Here is an 18,943-nt window from a genome sequence, read left to right on the forward strand (position 1 = left end):
TTATTTTTATGTTGTACACTAAGTGCAGATGGACTGTGTTAGGTCACCTGTCAGTGAATTGAATGTAACTGCACCTTTTCAGCTTTTTGTAAACGCCATGTTTGTTAGTCTTTTTACATTGTGTTAATATTTCTCATTTTTATGGATCAGTGAAGCTTTAAAGATGCTGCAGTGAATCTAAAGACCCTTGTTTCCCCATATGATTTGCTCTTGAACCTGCTGCAAGGAGTTTTTAATTGCTTATCAAAGTCTCAGTTTTATACTGATGCCTTCATATGACTCACATAACTGAAAGGCACAATCAGCACGAAAATCAGTTTATAGTTACATACCTTTTTCCGAAGCAAAGTTACAGCGGATAGTGAGTTAGTCAAAAAAACAAAAAAAAAAAACAAAGCAGGAGGAGATTGTTCTTTAGAGAAATTTATTTTTCATGTTATATTTTGTGGTTATGGTTGTGCAAACACTATCGCTTTTTGTCTACAAGAGCCTCTAAAATCAACACAATATGAAAGTTCATTGTAGCTCACTAGACATTACTTGACAGGTAGGCTTTTAAAGAAACTAATGTTCACATTGAATGACAGCTAACTGATTTTATTGCAGTGATGATTGTTCATATTGTGGTAACAAACACCAATGTGAACTTGAGTCATTTGACATCTTGTGTCTCTACATTGAAATATTGAAGAAATGTACTTGGATTAAAGAATAAAATTATTTTTCATTACAGATTCCTGTGTTTGTGGTCCACACAGTTTCCATGTGTTTAAGTCTATTGTTGGTTGGGGATATAACTAATACTGTATTCATTGGGGAGCTGACTCTTTAAAGGGTAAAAGAATGGTCCATTTAGTGTTAAGAGTAGTTTGTCCCGATTACCCCAGACGGAAAAGATGAGGAAGACTAAAAACTGCAACCAGTCAAAAAAATGAAACAACTATTTTAATACCTAGATGGCTTTAGGACCTAAATCGACCAGACTCATAATTGTAAATATTACACTAAAATGCGAATTCGAATATTTCATATACTGATGGTTAGAAAATGATTGGCATTTCTGTTATCAGAATCAGAAATAGTTTATCGATCACGGGGGGAAATTGGGTTACGTTACAGTCGCTCCAACTAAGAAGGGAAGTAATGAGCATAGAGAAATACAGGATGAAACAAAATGTGCATTATACCATTATATATAGAAAATAAGAAATATAGAGTAAAAAAGTACGTATATGTATAACAACAGCATACATAATGCTGAAAATGGGTCTATAAATAATTGTGTTAAAATACAAGTCATATATTTATTCATAAGTTATGGTTTATAGTTCTTGACCGGGGTAAAATAAGTCCAAAGGCCAGTCTATTGATGGTAATAATGTTTATTTTAAAAATAGATGTGTATTGTTGAGAATTTTAGTTAAGCGGTCCCACGATATTATTACTTTGATTTGTCGTCAATGATTGGCTGGTCGGACCTCATACGTCAGACGCAAAGAGTGCGTCTGCTAGTTCTTCCGGAGTCACGACCCCTGCTCTACCATGTGCAGAGTGGAGAGGTGTTCACGGAACAGTTTTGATTAAGCATGTATGAGGAGAATAAATAACCGACTTGTTGTTCCCTGTGCAGACTCAGAGGAGAGGAAGCTTCAGCAGGACAAGGAATGAGTCCAGACCGCTGTTACAAGTGAAACACCACAGAGGAGCTGAGAAACGAGTGAAGAGGTTAGTTTTAGTCATGGCTCTGTACCTGAAAGCCGCAGAGATCCTGGAAAAAGCCGAGCAGAAGCAGGGCGCTCTGAAGACTCTGGTCTACGACAGTAAGTTCGTCAATATCAAGCAGCTGTTCGCTCTGGTCTGTGAGACCCACAAGTTTTCTTCCATCCTGGAGGAGATCATCGAGTCCAGCAATCTGCTCAAACAGACCAAGCTGAAGATGCCCCTGGCCAAGGTGATAATTCATTTTATTTAACTCTGTTATTTTATTATTATATCAGTATTGTTTCCTATTAGCCCCGTTTATTAGGGGTGGTGATACCAAACCTTTGAAATTCGATACTGATACTTTTTTTTGTCACAGTTTTATCAATATCAATACTCACAATTAATCGAAATATTATCAATATTGCAATATAACCACGTGAAATTTTCAGCTCACAGAAGCTGCTATTTTATGGTAAAAGAAAAGAGTGTACCATAATAATATTATAATAAAGTACTGTAGTGCTGCACAGATGTCCTGGCCTACAACAAAATTTATAATATTTTCTTTCAGTGAAAATGAAATTTGTCATTCAAAAATGATCATTCCCACTAATTATAAATCATATTGACATAAAAATATTTGTAAAAATAATCACAACATGACTTTTTTCACCATATTGTGCAGCCCTGATACTTCTCTTAAAGGGGAAAATCTTTGGCCGTTAATAACAAATTAATTACAAAAGCTATTTCACAAAAAACACTATGATAAACTGATAATAAAACCAATCTTCTTTTTTTGTTCAGCCTCCTTATAACTTTTAGGTTGTGTTGTTCTTAAATGTTTAAATAAGTTCCTTGTGTTGCTGCTGTGTGACACTTGACCAATAGTGCATCGACTGTATTTTATTTACTTTATTGATCCTGCAGAATTAATTTGCCTATCCCTACTTATTATCGTTGTGTCAGTCACATGTTAAGCACTGAATTGTCCTAACCTGTATGAAAGGTTCTGTACTAATAAAGTTTTATTGAAGGTGCTGGTGTACGACCTGGTGATAGGCCAGGGGCTGAAGTGCGGAGGCTCTTGGAAGACCATGATGATGAAGCATCGGTCTCGGCTGCAGGCGGTGCTGGCACGCATGAAGGTGAAGCAGAAGGTCAGCAAGAATGAAGACCTGCTCCCGGCCAGCGTCCAGCAGACCGCCAAGGACCAACTGCCTAGGTATGTGCGTGTGAACACCTTGAAGACCAGCGTGGAGGACGCTGTGGACTACATGAAGAGGGACGGCTTCTCCTACCTGGGACAGGCTTCCAGCCTGGACAACTTCACCCTGAAGGTTAAGGAATTTGTGAAGGACCTCCACCTACCCGAGCTACTCGTCTTCTCTCCTAAAATGGACTTCCACGACCACTTCCTGTACAAGGCGGGCCACATCATCCTGCAGGACAAAGCCAGCTGCCTCCCCGCCCACCTCCTCAACCCTCCGCCTGGCAGCCATGTCGTCGATGCCTGCGCCGCCCCTGGCAACAAGTCCAGCCACCTGGCAGCCATCATGAAGAACAAAGGCAGGCTGTTTGCCTTTGATTTGGATGCAAAGCGTCTGGCCACCATGTCGACTCTCCTGCTGCGAGCCGGAGTGACCTGTCAGCAGCTGGCCAACCAGGACTTCCTGAAGGTGGACCCTGACAGCCCACAGTATAAAGATGTAGAGTACGTCCTGCTGGATCCATCCTGCAGCGGGTCAGGTGGGTTGAGCGACCAGTTATTGCTCTGTGTACATGGACCTCTGGAACAAATGACTCTGGTTTCATAGTCACATGATTTATACATCTTTCAATCACATATGATCACAAAATCAATCAGGTTAGTTAATATAAACTGCTTTGGTGCCTCATTCTTTCTGCATCATCACTGTTCACTGCCACATCCTTCCAGTTACGTCACAAAAAAGCTAAAAAATAAACCGTGCTAGTTTGGTTTGAGAATATTTACCTAACTGACAGGCCCAATCAGGGCTTTCAAAAGACTCGGAGAGATTTGACATCCTCAAAGTTGGAAGCATCGATGCATGCAAAAATCAAAATATCTTTTGCAGCTTCCAGTGCTCAGCGATTGCCAAACGCACCCACACAGCAAAGATAAAACATTCAAACATGCGTTTTTAGCTCAGTATCAGTATCATCTTAAGTTTTCTCTTCACAAAAAATTAGAACTGAAATAGAATCCATGCAATTTGTGTGTTGGGTCCAGGTATGGTGTGTCTCCGGGACGATGCCTCTTCTGCTGACGAGGAGAAGACTCAGGCTCGTCTGGCCTCCTTGGCCTCTTTCCAGCTGCGGTGCCTAAACCACGGCCTCAGGTTTCCTCGGCTGAAGCGTCTGGTCTACTCCACCTGCTCCATCCACAGCCAGGAGAATGAGGAGGTTGTAGCGGCCTGTCTGCAGCAGAACCCCGGCTTCAGGTAGCTTCACTTCACTTAAAACAATTCAGAATAAACATATTGATGCTTTTATACTCGCAAATCTCAGGTATTCCCTTTAATACTGGCTGTCTGGGTGATGTAAAGTGGACTTTGCCTTTAATACAATTCTGAGTGAAACACGGGGACAGTTTGAAGATATGAAATTAGCTGTCGGCTCCTGATTGTACGCGTTTTACTGAGATGGATGTGTTCCCTGAATGTATTTGTGTCTCCTCCAGGCTGGTTCCTCTGCTGCCTCAGTGGCCTGAACGAGGCCATGAGCCGCTCACTCACTGTCTGCGTGCCAGCACCGCCAAGACCCGCACACACGGCTTCTTCGTAGCTCTGTTGGAGAAACACAGCGAGGCTGTGAATAAGAAGCAGGAGCCAGCGGTTCAAATAAGTGAGGCTGTGAATAAGAAGCAGGAGCCAGCAGTTCAGATAAGGTAAATACAGTTGTGTCATTTTAAGTTTTTCATACAAAATGTTTTAAATTCTATTTTAATAAAAAACACTGTAATTAAAAGTCCCATTTGGTCAGAATTAGAAATTCAAAGAGACATCCAGTGTTATTGTCACATCACATCTGTACATTATAATGCTGTTTTAATTGCATTTTGTAAAATGGAAATGATCTAGATCAGGGATTCCCAAATATTTCCATGCCAAAGCGCCCTAAATATCATTATGTTATGGCCCATAGCCACACTTTTGTAAGGTCTTCAAAAACCCATCAACAATAATTTTCTTTACTTTTATTAATGCAATGATAATTAAATTTAAATAATATCATGTAATGTATATATGCAACATTATACATTCTAATTTTTTATTTTTTCACAATAATACACACACACTGAATTTGCTGAGGGCCCCCTGGTGACCCTCACTTTGAAAACTGTGGATCTAGACTACATAGTGTGTGCATTCATTCAACTCTAATTAATTTAGTTATTTAGTTATTTGCCCTTGGTGTATGATTTCAACTTCTACATGTTTTAGTCATCATTTTGTCAAAAATAATTATAGGACCTGTTACAGATTTTAACCTATAGATTTTGTAGGAATGTTTTTTTTGTTTTGTTTTTGTTTTGTTAAAATCTTGAGCTTGAAATGGAATTTTGGGTGTTTTTCAGTAATTGAAAGGTGCTCTCCTCACATTAGTCTTTTTTGGCTATTTAATATTGAAAAACTTAAAGAGCAGTGAGCACACAATACTTTTACAATTGGAATTTTACAAGTTTGTAATACAGATGAACAAACAGTACTACAACCCAGAAATTAGTTACTTATGGTTCCCTTGTCTTGAAGTCGGTGAGTTTTTCGTTACTGCCTGAAATAACGTCTGTGGTTAAACACAAGCTGAAGAGATTTTCATGTTTTGTCCTGCAATGTAAAATATGTCAGTAAATACCCCACGCATGAATATTGAAGCTTTTGTGTGGTTGTTAAAATGAGACATCAGAAGTTGTCATGGACATTTAACATCACCAAGCTGAATACTAGTCACTGAGCTGAGGTGAAGCTGAAGTCATGTAACTATGATGTACAACCCTGATTATAAAAAAGTTTTGATGCTGTGTAAAATGTAATTAAAAAGAGAATGCAATCATTGCATTCTGTTATTTGTTTTGGATTTACACTTCAGAATTCATATAAGTAGTGTCCATATGTGAAGATTACCTTGTTGAACAACATATGTAAGAATCATAAACTTTTGTTTGCCACAGCTTAGTTTCTGCACTAATCCAAAGAAATACATCTCATCAGCTTCTTGTGGAGGGTTGACCTACACAAGTATGTTATTCCTGCAGTGGTGTATTGTATTCTGGAATTATTATATTCTGATTTTTGCTGTCTGCTCTGTCACAGTGACATGGAGGTAGCACCTCACATCCTGGCATCCTCATGTGAGAAGAGACCTGCCGCCTCAGAGGAAGAGTCTGAAGCTTCAGAGATGGAGGACACACCGACACCTGCAGAGGGACAGGCTGACGGCACGCCTGGCAAGAAGAAGAGGAAAAGGAAGAGAAAGAAGAAGAAGGAGGCAGCACCTCAGAACCCGACAACCACTTGTGAGAGGAGACCTGCAGCCTCGGGAGAAGAGTCAGAAGCTTCAGAAACTGAGGACAAACCAGCTCCTGCAGAGGGACAGGCTGACGGCACGCCTGGCAAGAAGAAGAGAAAAAGGAAGAGAAAGAAGAAAGAGGCAGCACCTCAGGGCCCAGTGCCCGCCTCTGAGAAGAGACCTACATCCTCAGGAGAAGAGTCTGAAGCTTCCGAGACAGAGGACAAACCTGCGCCTGTGGACGTGCAGACAGATGGCACACCTGGCAAGAAGAAGAGGAAAAGGAAGAGGAAGAAGAAGCCGACTAATGCAGCAACAGCAGAGTGATGAGAAATTTGAACTGGGACTGCTTACAGCATGTTATCTGGAGAGAATGCTCCATGTAAGGGGCTTTATTAAATGCTAATAGACATGTGGGGAATGCAAGTGAAAAGTAAAGATTATTTTTTACTGTATAACATCTCTGCCTCGTTATTTCAAGTCTGTTGGTTTATCTCTTAGACATGTAAGAGGCTTTTTTTATTTAAAATCAGAAACTGGTTCAGGCATCTTCACATTCCAGCAGTTGGATCAGTCCTCAATTAGATTTTTATAAACAGCCAGACATACCACTGTATCACCAAGCATTTGTATTTTGAGACCCTATCAACAATTCACACAGACAAGAACTATGATAGCAGAGACAAAAACATTCTGTCTAGGTCAAAGTACCAGAAACTGTGTCATAGTATGACAAATTGTATTTGCTGGTTTGTGTTGGCTAATATTAGTAGAGAAGAAAAAATCTTTACTACACTCTTACAGTTAGTGAGGGTTTCTTATTTCCATTTCCATGGAAAAATTAGATTTATTTAGGGTTGCATCTATCAATTATTCTCATCATTACTTTAATCTGCTGATTATTTTTATGATTAATCATTTAATGTGGAAAGTGCGCACCACGAGGTGATGTCTCAAATTGCTTCTTTCGTCCAAAAAAAAGTCCCAAACAGAAAGATTCTTGAAGTACTATCATGAATTACAAAGAAGAGCAGCAATTAAAATCTGAACCCAGCCAAATGTTTGACAATGTTGCTTTAAAATGGCTGAAAAGATAAAATAGCCAGTGATTATTTTTCTTTTGATCGACTAATCGATTAATCACCTAATCATTGCAGCTCTATATTTATTCATCCATACATATGATGACATTAATACTATCAGATGTTTCTAGAGAGGTTATCTTAATTGGTTTGTGTTAAATGGTGTGGCATTTTCCATTCCTGCCAAAACTGTGAAGTGGTCCAGGAGTTCTGTGTTTCTCAGAGCAGTGATGGTTTTTATGCAGCAGGGGGCAGCAGAGCAGCAGCCAACCTGCAGTAGAAGAAGAAGAAGAAGTTAATATCCGGCTAAACAAAGACGGCTATTGGTTGAAACACTCATGGCTTTTATAACGCTGACTTATGCGAAATGTTTTATAACCGTGTCTGTGTTGTAGTGAGTTGCAATTAAGTTTACAGGCGGTGTTTCGGTCTGTAGGAAACACAGAGTAAGTATTTTATATCGACGCAGCTGATTTATTGTTTATAGTCTGCAGTATCAAACAGGCTCCAGTATGACGTTTTTACTGACAACTGAGTAGAATGATGTGACGAGGAAAAACTATGTTTTTGTACTTTATCTACCACTGAAGAAGGGAGCTGTGTCCAAACCACAGGCCGCCTCTCGTAGCTTCTTCCCGGCTCTGGCAGCAGGATGTCCCCGGTGCCCAAAGTGAGACTGTCCGGAGGCCTGGAGGTCTGCCGGGTGCTGAACGGGATGTGGCAGGTGTCCGGGGCTCACGGAGCGGTGGATAAAAACAAAGCTGGTAAAAGATTAACCCACCCAGATATCGTGGGGATATAAACGAGTGTGCCAGTTCAGAAAAGCAGTTGTAAAACACACACGAAGTAAACACGAGTGGCTTCTGGACTGCACTCAATAAACTTTTTTTCCCAGCAGAGAAATTGATATAAAATAGTCTTATAAACACAGGTGTTACTAATGATACTAATTAAGGTCCTGTTCCATTTCGTGCATCAGAGCCTTTCCAGCGAACCAACATGCACAAAAGCAGCACCCTGACTCTGACCTGAATGTAGCAGAATCTTAATTAGTATCATTATTTACACCAGTTAGTAGTTCAGTTTCCTTTCAGTCAAAGGAGACAAACTACAAAAAGTTTTTTCAGTTGTGCAGCAAAGCAGTAAAACAGGCTGGAAAGGTTTGAACAACGTCCTGAAAGCATTTTAAACAGCGGTCAAAGGTAGATTTACAACAGATACTAAGGTATTGGCATGTTAGTAGTACAACATTATCATTTTGCAAACTACCTTCTCTCTGACTGCCTGGTGCATATCTTAAAATTGTGATTTTAACAACAACAATAATAATACATTTCATCAATAAATGTTTCCCCATTGTCTCTCCAGTTGAGGCCATGCAGGCCTATGTTGATGCAGGTCTGACCACATTTGACATGGCAGACATCTATGGGCCTGCAGAGGAAATATTTGGACACTTCAACAGCCAGGTACACACACACACACACACACACACACACACATACACATTTCAATGAGCAAGTGTGATTAAATAAGCATTCAATTTGCTCACACATGCACACAGACTTACTGGCAGTTTGCATTGATTCAATACATGACATCATTATAAGGGGTGATAATGTGGCAAAGATGATAATTGTTCAAAAACAATCAGATCTAAAAAGCCACTCCATGTCCTTGATGAAGACCTGCAGTCAATATGTGTTGGTCCGACTGTTTCCCTATGCTTGAAGAATAGATTTATAGTATACTTTCACCTGAAGATAGAGTGCCTTGTTTTTTCCCTACTGTTGTCTGCATCACTTAATATTAAACCTACTGGATTTTGTGGTTTTGTTCTTTCACCTGCCTCACCAAAGAGCACCTGTCGGACCAGCCATCAGAGCCGTGCAGTGCTTCCTACTACCATTATGAACTGTGATACTTTGAATCATGCCGTTTAGTTTGGTTGTGATGATTTCAGAATGAATGAAGGCATGCAACAAAGGTTCTTGACAATTATTGTGCTATTATCTCGGATTGTAATGGGGCAGCCATTCTGTGACCAACATTTACATGATATAACACTGGAGATAATAATTATAATGGAGGTTTAAGTTTAACTTATAACTGGAATTATCTGGAGAGACATTTAAGATTTCAAACACAAGAGGGAGCTAATGTACTGTTGTAGGCTGAACGTAATGCTTCAGAGGCCTGTGTGTGCATGTGTGTGTTTGACATTTTAGGTTTGGTAATAATGCTGAAGCCAAGATGGAGAAAATCCTTTAAATAGTTAACATTTTTTCTTGTATATAGTGTATTCCTGTAGCTCTGCCTTGCCTAGTTATTGATTTTACATTAGGAAATTGGTGTGTGTGTTTTCCACAGAGCTGCAGACATTCAACACACACATTAAGAAATGCTCTCACACCACACTCACACACACACACACACACACACACACACACAAGCATTCACAGAAGTATGAGAACTAGGTAATGCTTTTTCTGCCTTTCTTTCACACACACACACACACACACACACACACACACACACACACGCAGAGGTCCCAGTGTGGCTCAGATCAGAGTTTTGTGGTTAATGTGTTGTGACAGTCTAATGGTATCGACCGTCGTCTCAGCCATCCACCTGGAAAAATGTGCAGAGAGACACAGAGGGCTCCTCTTGTCCAACCAGCTTTTCTCACTATTCACATGGTGTTTTTCAGGCTCTTTGTCACAGGTACAATCAGCCAATCAACAGATACTTCTGAACTCTTGCATTCTTTCAAATATTTTGCTTTACAGTAGTTTTAGCATCAGTAAATGGTCAAAAGCTAATGTGCAGTAATTAAGAATTTGCAAGATATTAGCGTTGTAATAAGTGTAAGCAACATAAAACGAGCTCAGTTCAGATGTTTGTATCTGTAATTCTAATTTTTATGACTCTTTGTCTGATCTGTAGGTGAAGTGCAGGTCCTCTGGGAAAGACTGCCCAGCTCTGCAGGGTCTGACCAAATACGTGCCAAGAACAGGACCAATGGACCGCAAGGTGAGACACTGACAGATGGGTGAGGACAAGAAAGAGTGACTCACACTTGGTCTGCTGTGCTTTACAGTGAGAACAGTTTTATCCACTAGAGAGCAGTGTGTGTCTTTATAACCAATTAGGACATCACCTCACTGCTTTACTTTAGAAATGTGAAGCTACAATTCTTTGTTAAATAATTTTCTCTGTGTCCTTTTTATGAGATTTTCTGAAAACATAGTATCCATACAAAGATAAGCAACCCAGGATCATATTTCTCTTTATGTTAAAATATTTAGATTGTCAGATTCACAGCTAAGCACAGAAAACATGCACACATTGCATTGGAGCTAGATTGATATATTGACAAATATTAACTTTTTGCAGATATATTGGTATATGGGTGAGAAGTAACTAGGAATTGCAGTACAGAATTGTCAGATGAGGTGGAAACTCACCAGAGACTACTGACAAGTATTTTTCTACTCTAAAATGTCCTCTTAAAAACCCAAATCAAATGAATCCTTTTCAAAATATTTTGTTTTATATCATGTGTTTGTTTACTTTAAAGCACAGGTCCATTATTTATTTATTTATTTGTTTATTTATTTATTTTTTGTCTTTCTCTAGCTTCCCAGTACTATTCCTTATGTATTAAAATCTGAACAATAAAATTTTTGTTGAACTGCCCATGTTTTATGAAGTTTTTCAAATGATGATGCTGCTTCATATAAACCCCCTAGGCTGAGGGAGGGGAGGCATCAGTGCAGTAATCTACATCACTGCTTGTGGCTGAGTGAAAAAGAAAAGAACATAGATGGAGTTGCCCTTTAAAAAAGTTACTATCAGAAGGCAGAAATAAATTGAAAGTATGATAGTGTTGAAGTAAACAGAGAGACGTCTGTATCTGAACATTTAGGTTGAATGAAACTTGAATGGGTTTCACGTTGTTAAATAAAGGGCCAGTGTATTTTTACTCCTGAACGTAGAAACTGAGGCTGAAGTGTGTCTCTGTGTGCAGGTGGTGGAGAAGGCGCTTCAGCGCTCCATGTCCCGCATGCAGGTGGACAGTCTGGACTGTGTTCAGTTCCACTGGTGGGACTATAGAGACAAGAGATACCTGGACGCACTGGGACACCTGTCAGACCTGCAGCAGGAGGGTCTTATACGTACGTATACAGAAATATACCATACTGTAAAGATGTACAGATAAACATACAGTAACTTAGTACACCTGGACACTATCTGACCAGTTTATGTTTAATTTCTCTACCTTCATAGACACAAATATTAGACTCAGACTAATATATGAACAGGCTGATACTGGCTTATCACCACAGAAATATCAGTATCAGTATTTGTATATAAAGTACGTTCAGAAACTGTAACATATGAATATTTTATGGCTATATTTTACATAGTTTTGAACTGAGAGTTGAGATCATTCTTGACCTGGAAATGGTGAGGCTGCTTACTGGCTTTTTAAAGGGCTTTCCACAGCATCTCATGATTTTCATCAGCTGTTGTAGTCAACATTAATCTTAACACAAGGTTAGAAACAAGTAATCTGGATACTTGTTTCTAATGTTTTCAACCACATTTCAACTACAGCAACTGCTGAGAAAGGCCATGAGGTGTGGTTGAAAGTCTCCGAAACAACAACTTGATCAACCAAAAAATAAACTCAAAGATCAACCTTATTTGAATTATTTTGCATGTTTAACCTTTAATATATCCTGTCTAACTCTTGAATATCAATATCAGCAGCAGACTCACACTTTTCTTACACTTAGGTTCTCATGATGATGACAACCTTATAAGGATCATAGAGAGTATATAAAGGAGTTACATGTATTCTCTGAAGGCAGTACATCTCAAGTGTTGAAAAAGAATTTGTGGATCTGTTTCCCGTTTTCTAGGATTTTTATTTTTGTTCTGAAAAGACATCCACCTGTTTTCCCTCAGGTGAACTTGCCCTCACTAACTTCGACACACAGAGGCTGGAGGAGATCACCAACAGAGGCATTCGCATTTCAAGCAACCAGGTAACGCCTCCACCTGCATGTTAGTACAGTACAACACACTGTCAGACCCTCATCATTTTTCTCTCATCCTTCTGTAATGTTTTTAATCATTTATTGGCTTGCTTTTACCTTTTTGTTTTTGATGATCTCAAATGCTATTTTAATGATCTTTTAATGTTTTATTTTAATGTATGTCTGTGTTCTTGTAAAGCATTTTAATTGCTTTGTGTCTGAATAGTGTTATATAAATAAACTTGCCTTGCCTCTGTCAGTGCGTCTCTTAACTGTGTATTTAATGTGTGTGTTGTACAGGTTCAGTACTCTGTGATCGACCAGCGACCTGCAGCCAAGATGGAGCAGTTCTGTCTGGCGAACAACATTCAGCTGCTCACTTACGGCACTCTTGGTGAGACATCCATCATGCATCTCTTTAAATCCACTCATTAAATTTTTTTTTTAAATCATTTTTATTGAGGTGGGGTTGTAATGAGGTTCTTTGTAGTAAGTGTACTAGCCACAGTAGATCAATGGTGATCAGCACGCCTTCAGTGTGGGGAAGCAGAAGGTTGTACCAGCAAGAAAACAAAACAATACACTGTTATAGTCAGGGTCAACAACAAAATGTATTTTAGCAAATGCCTACCTAAAAAAAACAGTTCAAGTGTGCGCTTTAGTTAGAATATTCCACCACTTTACATTACAATCAGTCAGTCTTCACTGATGGGAAACTGCTGTTTATATAAGCCAAATATTTCTCTTTCCAAACCCACTAAACTCCATGGGTGAAATCATTTGTTTTACCAAGAGAACACAGGAGGTTGTTGGTCTCCCACTTTCTTGATCTGTAATTTTGTTTGTATTGTTGTGTGACAGCGGTAACCCAGCAACTCCTGTGTTCTGTGAGGTAAAATTATAGTTTTTTCTAGTGGAGTCTGTCTGGTTTAAAGAAAGCGATATTTATCTCCTATAAGCGCAGTTTCCCTTCATAAAAGTCTGTCTGAGAGCAAAGTAAAGTGATGGAAATTTTCTAAATATAGTGTACACTTAAACTGATTCAGATATTTTTTGTGAATGAATATCAGTCCAGCGGCACATTTATCGTCATGATGTAAAGATGTAAAATGGAGGGTTCCTAAAATGGAGTCGGTCGACATGACGACACATCCTCTCTCCTCTGCCCTCCCCCTCCATCATCTTTACTCTTTCCTCTCCATCCCTCTCTGCATCACGCCCTCCTCCCGACCTCAACTGTCTCCATCTCTACCTTCTTTTTTCTCCATTGTTTCTCTCCTCCTGTCTTGTTTTTTCTCTCTACCTTTTCTCGCTTCATCCACTTCCTCCTCTCCATCCTTCTCTGTCTCCACCATTCTCTTCCTCCATCCTCCTCTTCCTCCCACTTCTCCTCTCACTCCATCCACTCTGCCTCCTTTAACTCCTTCATCTGCCTCTCTCCTCCATCCCTCTCTCAGCTGGCGGTCTACTCTCAGAGCGTTATCTGGGCAAGGTGGAGCCTAGTTCCAGGGCGGAGCTCTACACCGCCTCCCTCTCTAAGTACAAGAACATGATCGACACTTGGGGTGGCTGGAGCCTTTTCCAGGACCTCCTTGTCACCTTGGAGACCGTTGCCAAGAGACATGACTGCTCAGTGGCCAGCGTGGCAACACGTTACGTGCTGGATCGCCCCGCGGTGGGCGGGGTCATTGTGGGCTGTCGGCTAGGCATCGCAGGGGCAGGGCAACACATCAGTGACAGTTTGCGTAGCTGCAGCCCTGACCTGAAGCTGATGGAGGAAGACCTGGCCGCCATCGAAGCAGTGACACGGCGTTCCAGGGACCTCATGTCGCTCATCGGGGACTGCGGGGATGAGTACAGGAGCTAGCAGGGGAGGGCGTGGTCGGGAATGAGTGATTGACTGGATGTGACAGATGGATGAGGTGGAGGAGGAGAAGAAACATCTCACACAGAACATCCTCGTAGAGGAAAAGAATAAAACGCAACTGCCGATTAAAATCATATAAATTCGACATTAAAATTTTTGTCACTTTAGCTAATTTAGATCCATTTTAGTTTCTGCACACAAACATTGAAGCCGTCCTGTTAAACATTATAAAGAGCATTCAATAACTGGGGAATCCCAAGTTTTAACTTAGCTTTTCCTTTAACACAACCTCTACAGACTGTATTTGCCTCGTACTACTTGTCATTATTTTACTTTCTGAATATTTGATGCTGTTAAACAGGTTTTTCCTGCAGCGTGTGTTCACACTGCTTTTAAACGTGGGAGAGAAGCTTCTCATTCAGGCTTGAATGGTGGTGCACAAACATAAATCATTTTAATCTTGTTTGCTGCAGTATAATTCTATATTGTGCACATTGTTGAATTCATTGTTAAAATCACCTTGAAGAGTTGTAAAGGTAAATAAAAAATATTTTCATAGTTTTTGCTGTTCTCTGAGCTGCTATTTACAAAAGTATCATTTAACCTAAATCCCAAATATTTTCTCACTAAACTCTTGTAGAGTGTTCTGATATAAATTTTTCTTTCCTGATATCTATTCCGATACCTGAACTTTACGTACAGAGTACCAATCCAGTACCAGTGCTTTAAAAAAAATGTTTTTGGGTTAATAAATTGCGTGATATTGGAACAGCCATAAACTCTTGTGGTATCCTGCCATTAACCAAAAAAGTAACTATTTTGACTAATCAGGACATTGTTCCTGAAAAGAGACATTCCTGTTGAGTTTTTCTCACGTCATTGACGCAGCAGAGGATATATCTCAAAATATATGGGGTTTTTTTGTGTAAATTAGATTTGCTGATCATTTCCAAGTGATATCATGGCATGATGTACTGTACATTGATATTCCTTTGTGTCTGAGAAACTGGCCATGAGGTAGACTGTTAGTGTGCCTGTCGGGGGGGCAGGGGCTCAGTGAGGTGGAAGAAAGTGGGGAACCCTGTAGCACTGTCTGGCCCTACTTATGACAAGCGTCAGTGTACACACACACACACACATTATAGAAATGTTAGGCTCCCATCAATGTATATACCTTTTCCTCAAAAATTTCCTAGTGGCTTGTCTTTAGTCTTAGTATGCTAGCTATTGATGCTGAATTGAAAAAAGAAAAGTCTCTTTTTTTTTTTTTTTAATTAAAAAAAGAAGCTATTTTAAGGTTGCAGACACCTGGTCTGGGTGATATGGACAAAATCAAATATTACAACATTTTTGATTACATCTCTCGATATTGATAATGCGACCATACTGTAGCCATAACTATTGGTGCTTTCTCAAAATGAACACAAAGAGATTTTTGATGAATAATCATCAGTAATGTGGACATAATGACTACGCAGGCAATGGAAAGAATAGAACAACTAGAACAATCTGGTGAGTTCAGAAAACTCCATCACATGACTTTAATGCTGCATTTACAAACCAGAAAAAGAAACTTATAACATATCATGATATAACAATATCCAAAATGTAAGACAAAATCTAGTGTCATATCATTACATTGGTATAATATTGATATATTTCCCAGCCCTGATTGCATGTTTCACTTTTACACCAGGAACATGTGCAGCTATGTATGAATGACAAAGGACTGTGACAGACTGGATTGTGTATCTTTCAGTGGGTGAGTGCATAATTAGTGTGTTTGTCACATATATATGCTGAATGTAATTAATTCATGTGTGTGTGCTGGAAGCATGTATTAATGTGTGTGGAGGTTTTTGCATATTTACATGTACAGTATGTGTGTTTACTGAAGTAGCAGCAATTTAGTTTGACAGGAGGTGTGTGAGCCTCTCCACATGTGTTCATATGTAGTATACTCTGTGTGTGTGTGTGTGTGTGTGTGTGAGAGAGCATTAGTGGAGAAGAATCCATACGACAGATTGACAGATATACAGACATATGCGTAGACGGGGGTCAGACAAAAACGCCCCGCCTGTCAGCACCCTCAGCACCTACAGTATGTGAACACACAAACTGTACATGCACACACACAATCTGTCAGTCCATTTTACTTTTCTCCCTCACACACTCACAGCTGACACGCTGAGTCCACCTCAAAGAGCAGACAGACTCCTGCTGCGCTATAGGAGCGAGTTCAGAGGTCACCCTGAATATCACATCCAATCTTCTTGTGGTCCTTCTAACCAGCTGCAGTTCAGTCAGTGTATACTGTACAAAGACTGTGAATGACAGGAGTAAAAAAATAAATAAATCATACACTAATTAAGTGGATCAACTCAGTTTTTGTCATTCAACTTAATGTAAATATACAAATTGTATTTGTTAATTCAACTTTAAATTTCTAGTATTTATTTTCAGAACTCTAACTTGAAGTCTTTTGACTTGAAATTGATGAGTTGCAGAAAAGACAGTTCAAACAACTCATTAAATTAGGTTTCTAAGAAACACAATCAGCACATTAACAGACACCCTAGCATGCATTGTTTGATGGTTCTCTCCAGAGACCCTTCTTTTTTATAGTTTGAAGGAAACATATAATTAAAATTTGTTATTTGTCTCTTTGAGATAAGAAATGAAGAACTGAGAAAATGCAAAAAGAAATCAAATTTGTTAATAGTGTTTGCCAGTGTGACTGCAGAGCTTTTGGTTCAACTTAATATCTTAAGCTTATTGAACATGTTTTCTCAAGCACAACTAAATTACTATCATGTTTATTTGACTAAAAAAGTTTATTCATTTTGAATCATTACAAAATTACTTCAACTTGTCTTTTCAAATTCAGTCAATTTAAAATCTTGAGGCAGCCTGGACACTAACTCTTTTTAAGTTAGACATTTTTTTTTAACAGTGAGGGACAAAGAAGCTACTATTGTTATTATGCACATGGCTGCTCCACCTTAAGTGTACACACATTTACAAACACTAGACAACATCTTAGGCTGAGACTTGTGTGTAGTGTCAGTGGGTTTTCTGTCTATATTCACTTTATACAAATTCAGTCAGATTACTCAGGTCCATGAGGAGATGGGGTCTGCTGACCTGAGAATGAACCCTGGCTAATGTCCAAAATACAAGTATCAGTTATAATAAAACTGATCGATTACTCAAGTTATAAATATGGTAACACCTGTATTTACCCTACTGTTTCATATCAATATGGCCGCTGTGAAAAAGCTCCATTAAATAGGAAAACTAAAGAGGATAAACCGTCATTTTCACATTCTGTTTCCTAATTTGTCTTCCATCTAATTGTGAAGAGCATTTTGTATCATTCATTTAGACAACTATCCAGTCCATCTAAATCTGAATTAAATGACAGATATATAAACAGTTAAAATGCTGTTCAGTAGAACACACACACACTCAGTACATTTTACTGTCACGTACACATGCTGCAGCCGGCGTGAATCTTTCAATAGGCTTTTGAATTATTAAAACACATTAAACATGCACACCACATGGCGGATGTGGGCTTATGTGATCCTACAGACTTCAGCCAGGCACTTAAACCTAAACTTAACCAAAACATAGACTGCACATGGTGGGGCTGAGCTGTGTTCAGCTGTGTTCAGCTCAAGTTCAGCTCAAGTTACCTAAGCACACTTTAAAAGAGCCCTGTAAAGTTATGCTTTTAAGTAGTAGTCATGTAAAAGCTTTATATGTATCCCAAAAGTAAACAATTATGTTGAGTACATTTCCTTCCTCATAAAACATTTGCAAAGCTGATTTTTAGGCCAAGTATTTTAAGTGTCCAGTGAAATGAAATATAATATTCATAAGTCTGTTTTCATTGTTGTATAATCATCTGAAAATAAGAGTAGTTGTGTTTTCATTACCTTTGACCTGAGGATGCAGGTTCTCTCATTGCTTTACTGTACTTTTAATATCCAGATGTCTTTTTTAGTTCATCTTTCATTCAAAACCATCAGTGCACACTATCTTGGGAGAGGATCAAGAGTACACCAAGACTGAAACATGGCTCTAGGTTCAGCTATGTGAATATTAGCATGCTGACTTGTAAACAGGGGCATACATATGTTAATATGCTCATTTGAATTTCCAACTCTATTATTAATTAATACGAAATACTGCAGTTAGCCGTAGAGTGTTAGCATTCATATAGTATAAACATTTTACCTGCTAGAGTGCTAACATTTGTGCTATGCTGTGTTACATGCTAAAGTGGGCTACAGTTAGCATGGTGACAGGAATTTGGTCTTTTTGTTTTGATATATCTTGCTGTGTATTTCAATTTTGAATAAGAGGGAATATTGACCTGCTGGTGGCACTACATGAAAACTAAGCGGAAATTATGTTCAGCTGGTGTTATCACAAGAGCTATGCTGCTAACTTAAAACAAATTGAAGTTTCTTTATCAAAAGTTTCAGCATACAGAAGCAATAATACTCGAGTGGAAGAAAATAATGGATGTGGTGGAGGCAGAACATCAGTGTAATTAATTTTTATGTACACGCACATGCAGTATAAATGTGAATAATAATTGTTTTCCTGGATGTGAGCTAATACAATGATATAAAAATATACTTTGCATAATGTTCACCTTTGTTTCATGCAACCACAGCTGAGAAGAAAGAGCTCAGACAAAG

The 18,943-nt window shown here is 39.0% G+C and overlaps 2 protein-coding genes across 2 annotated transcripts; both read left to right on the top strand.

Moving 5' to 3' along the window:
* The first annotated feature begins 1,511 nt into the window (after positions 1-1,511).
* On the top strand, positions 1,512-6,695 carry nsun5 (NOP2/Sun RNA methyltransferase 5). Its single transcript, XM_084721555.1, has 5 exons — positions 1,512-1,951; positions 2,742-3,453; positions 3,959-4,169; positions 4,409-4,615; positions 6,042-6,695. Exons 1-5 carry the CDS (start codon positions 1,739-1,741, stop codon positions 6,562-6,564), a joined length of 1,866 nt encoding a protein of 621 aa, XP_084577681.1. The 5' UTR covers positions 1,512-1,738; the 3' UTR covers positions 6,565-6,695.
* Positions 6,696-7,858: 1,163 nt separating this feature from the next.
* On the top strand, positions 7,859-14,792 carry LOC146325495 (uncharacterized). Its single transcript, XM_084721556.1, has 7 exons — positions 7,859-8,083; positions 8,688-8,788; positions 10,266-10,352; positions 11,350-11,497; positions 12,294-12,373; positions 12,665-12,758; positions 13,822-14,792. The coding sequence occupies exons 1-7, from the start codon at positions 7,972-7,974 to the stop codon at positions 14,229-14,231; spliced, it is 1,032 nt and encodes a 343-aa protein (XP_084577682.1). The 5' UTR covers positions 7,859-7,971; the 3' UTR covers positions 14,232-14,792.
* The last annotated feature ends 4,151 nt before the right edge of the window (positions 14,793-18,943 follow it).

Source organism: Lutjanus erythropterus, chromosome 6 (assembly GCF_056507025.1).
Source record: "Lutjanus erythropterus isolate fLutEry1 chromosome 6, fLutEry1.hap2, whole genome shotgun sequence".
Taxonomy (NCBI): Eukaryota; Metazoa; Chordata; class Actinopteri; order Lutjaniformes; family Lutjanidae; genus Lutjanus; species Lutjanus erythropterus.

Bases quoted from the DNA above. Each gene is read 5' to 3' on its own strand.
- LOC146325495 (XM_084721556.1), top strand. From the start codon at position 7,972: ATGTCCCCGGTGCCCAAAGTGAGACTGTCCGGAGGCCTGGAGGTCTGC. The intron at 10,353-11,349 runs GTGAGACACTGA...CTCTGTGTGCAG, and splicing joins CAGGACCAATGGACCGCAAG to GTGGTGGAGAAGGCGCTTCA. The intron at 11,498-12,293 runs GTACGTATACAG...GTTTTCCCTCAG, and splicing joins GCAGCAGGAGGGTCTTATAC to GTGAACTTGCCCTCACTAAC.
- nsun5 (XM_084721555.1), top strand. From the start codon at position 1,739: ATGGCTCTGTACCTGAAAGCCGCAGAGATCCTGGAAAAAGCCGAGCAG. The intron at 4,170-4,408 runs GTAGCTTCACTT...TGTCTCCTCCAG, and splicing joins CAGCAGAACCCCGGCTTCAG to GCTGGTTCCTCTGCTGCCTC. The intron at 4,616-6,041 runs GTAAATACAGTT...GCTCTGTCACAG, and splicing joins GAGCCAGCAGTTCAGATAAG to TGACATGGAGGTAGCACCTC.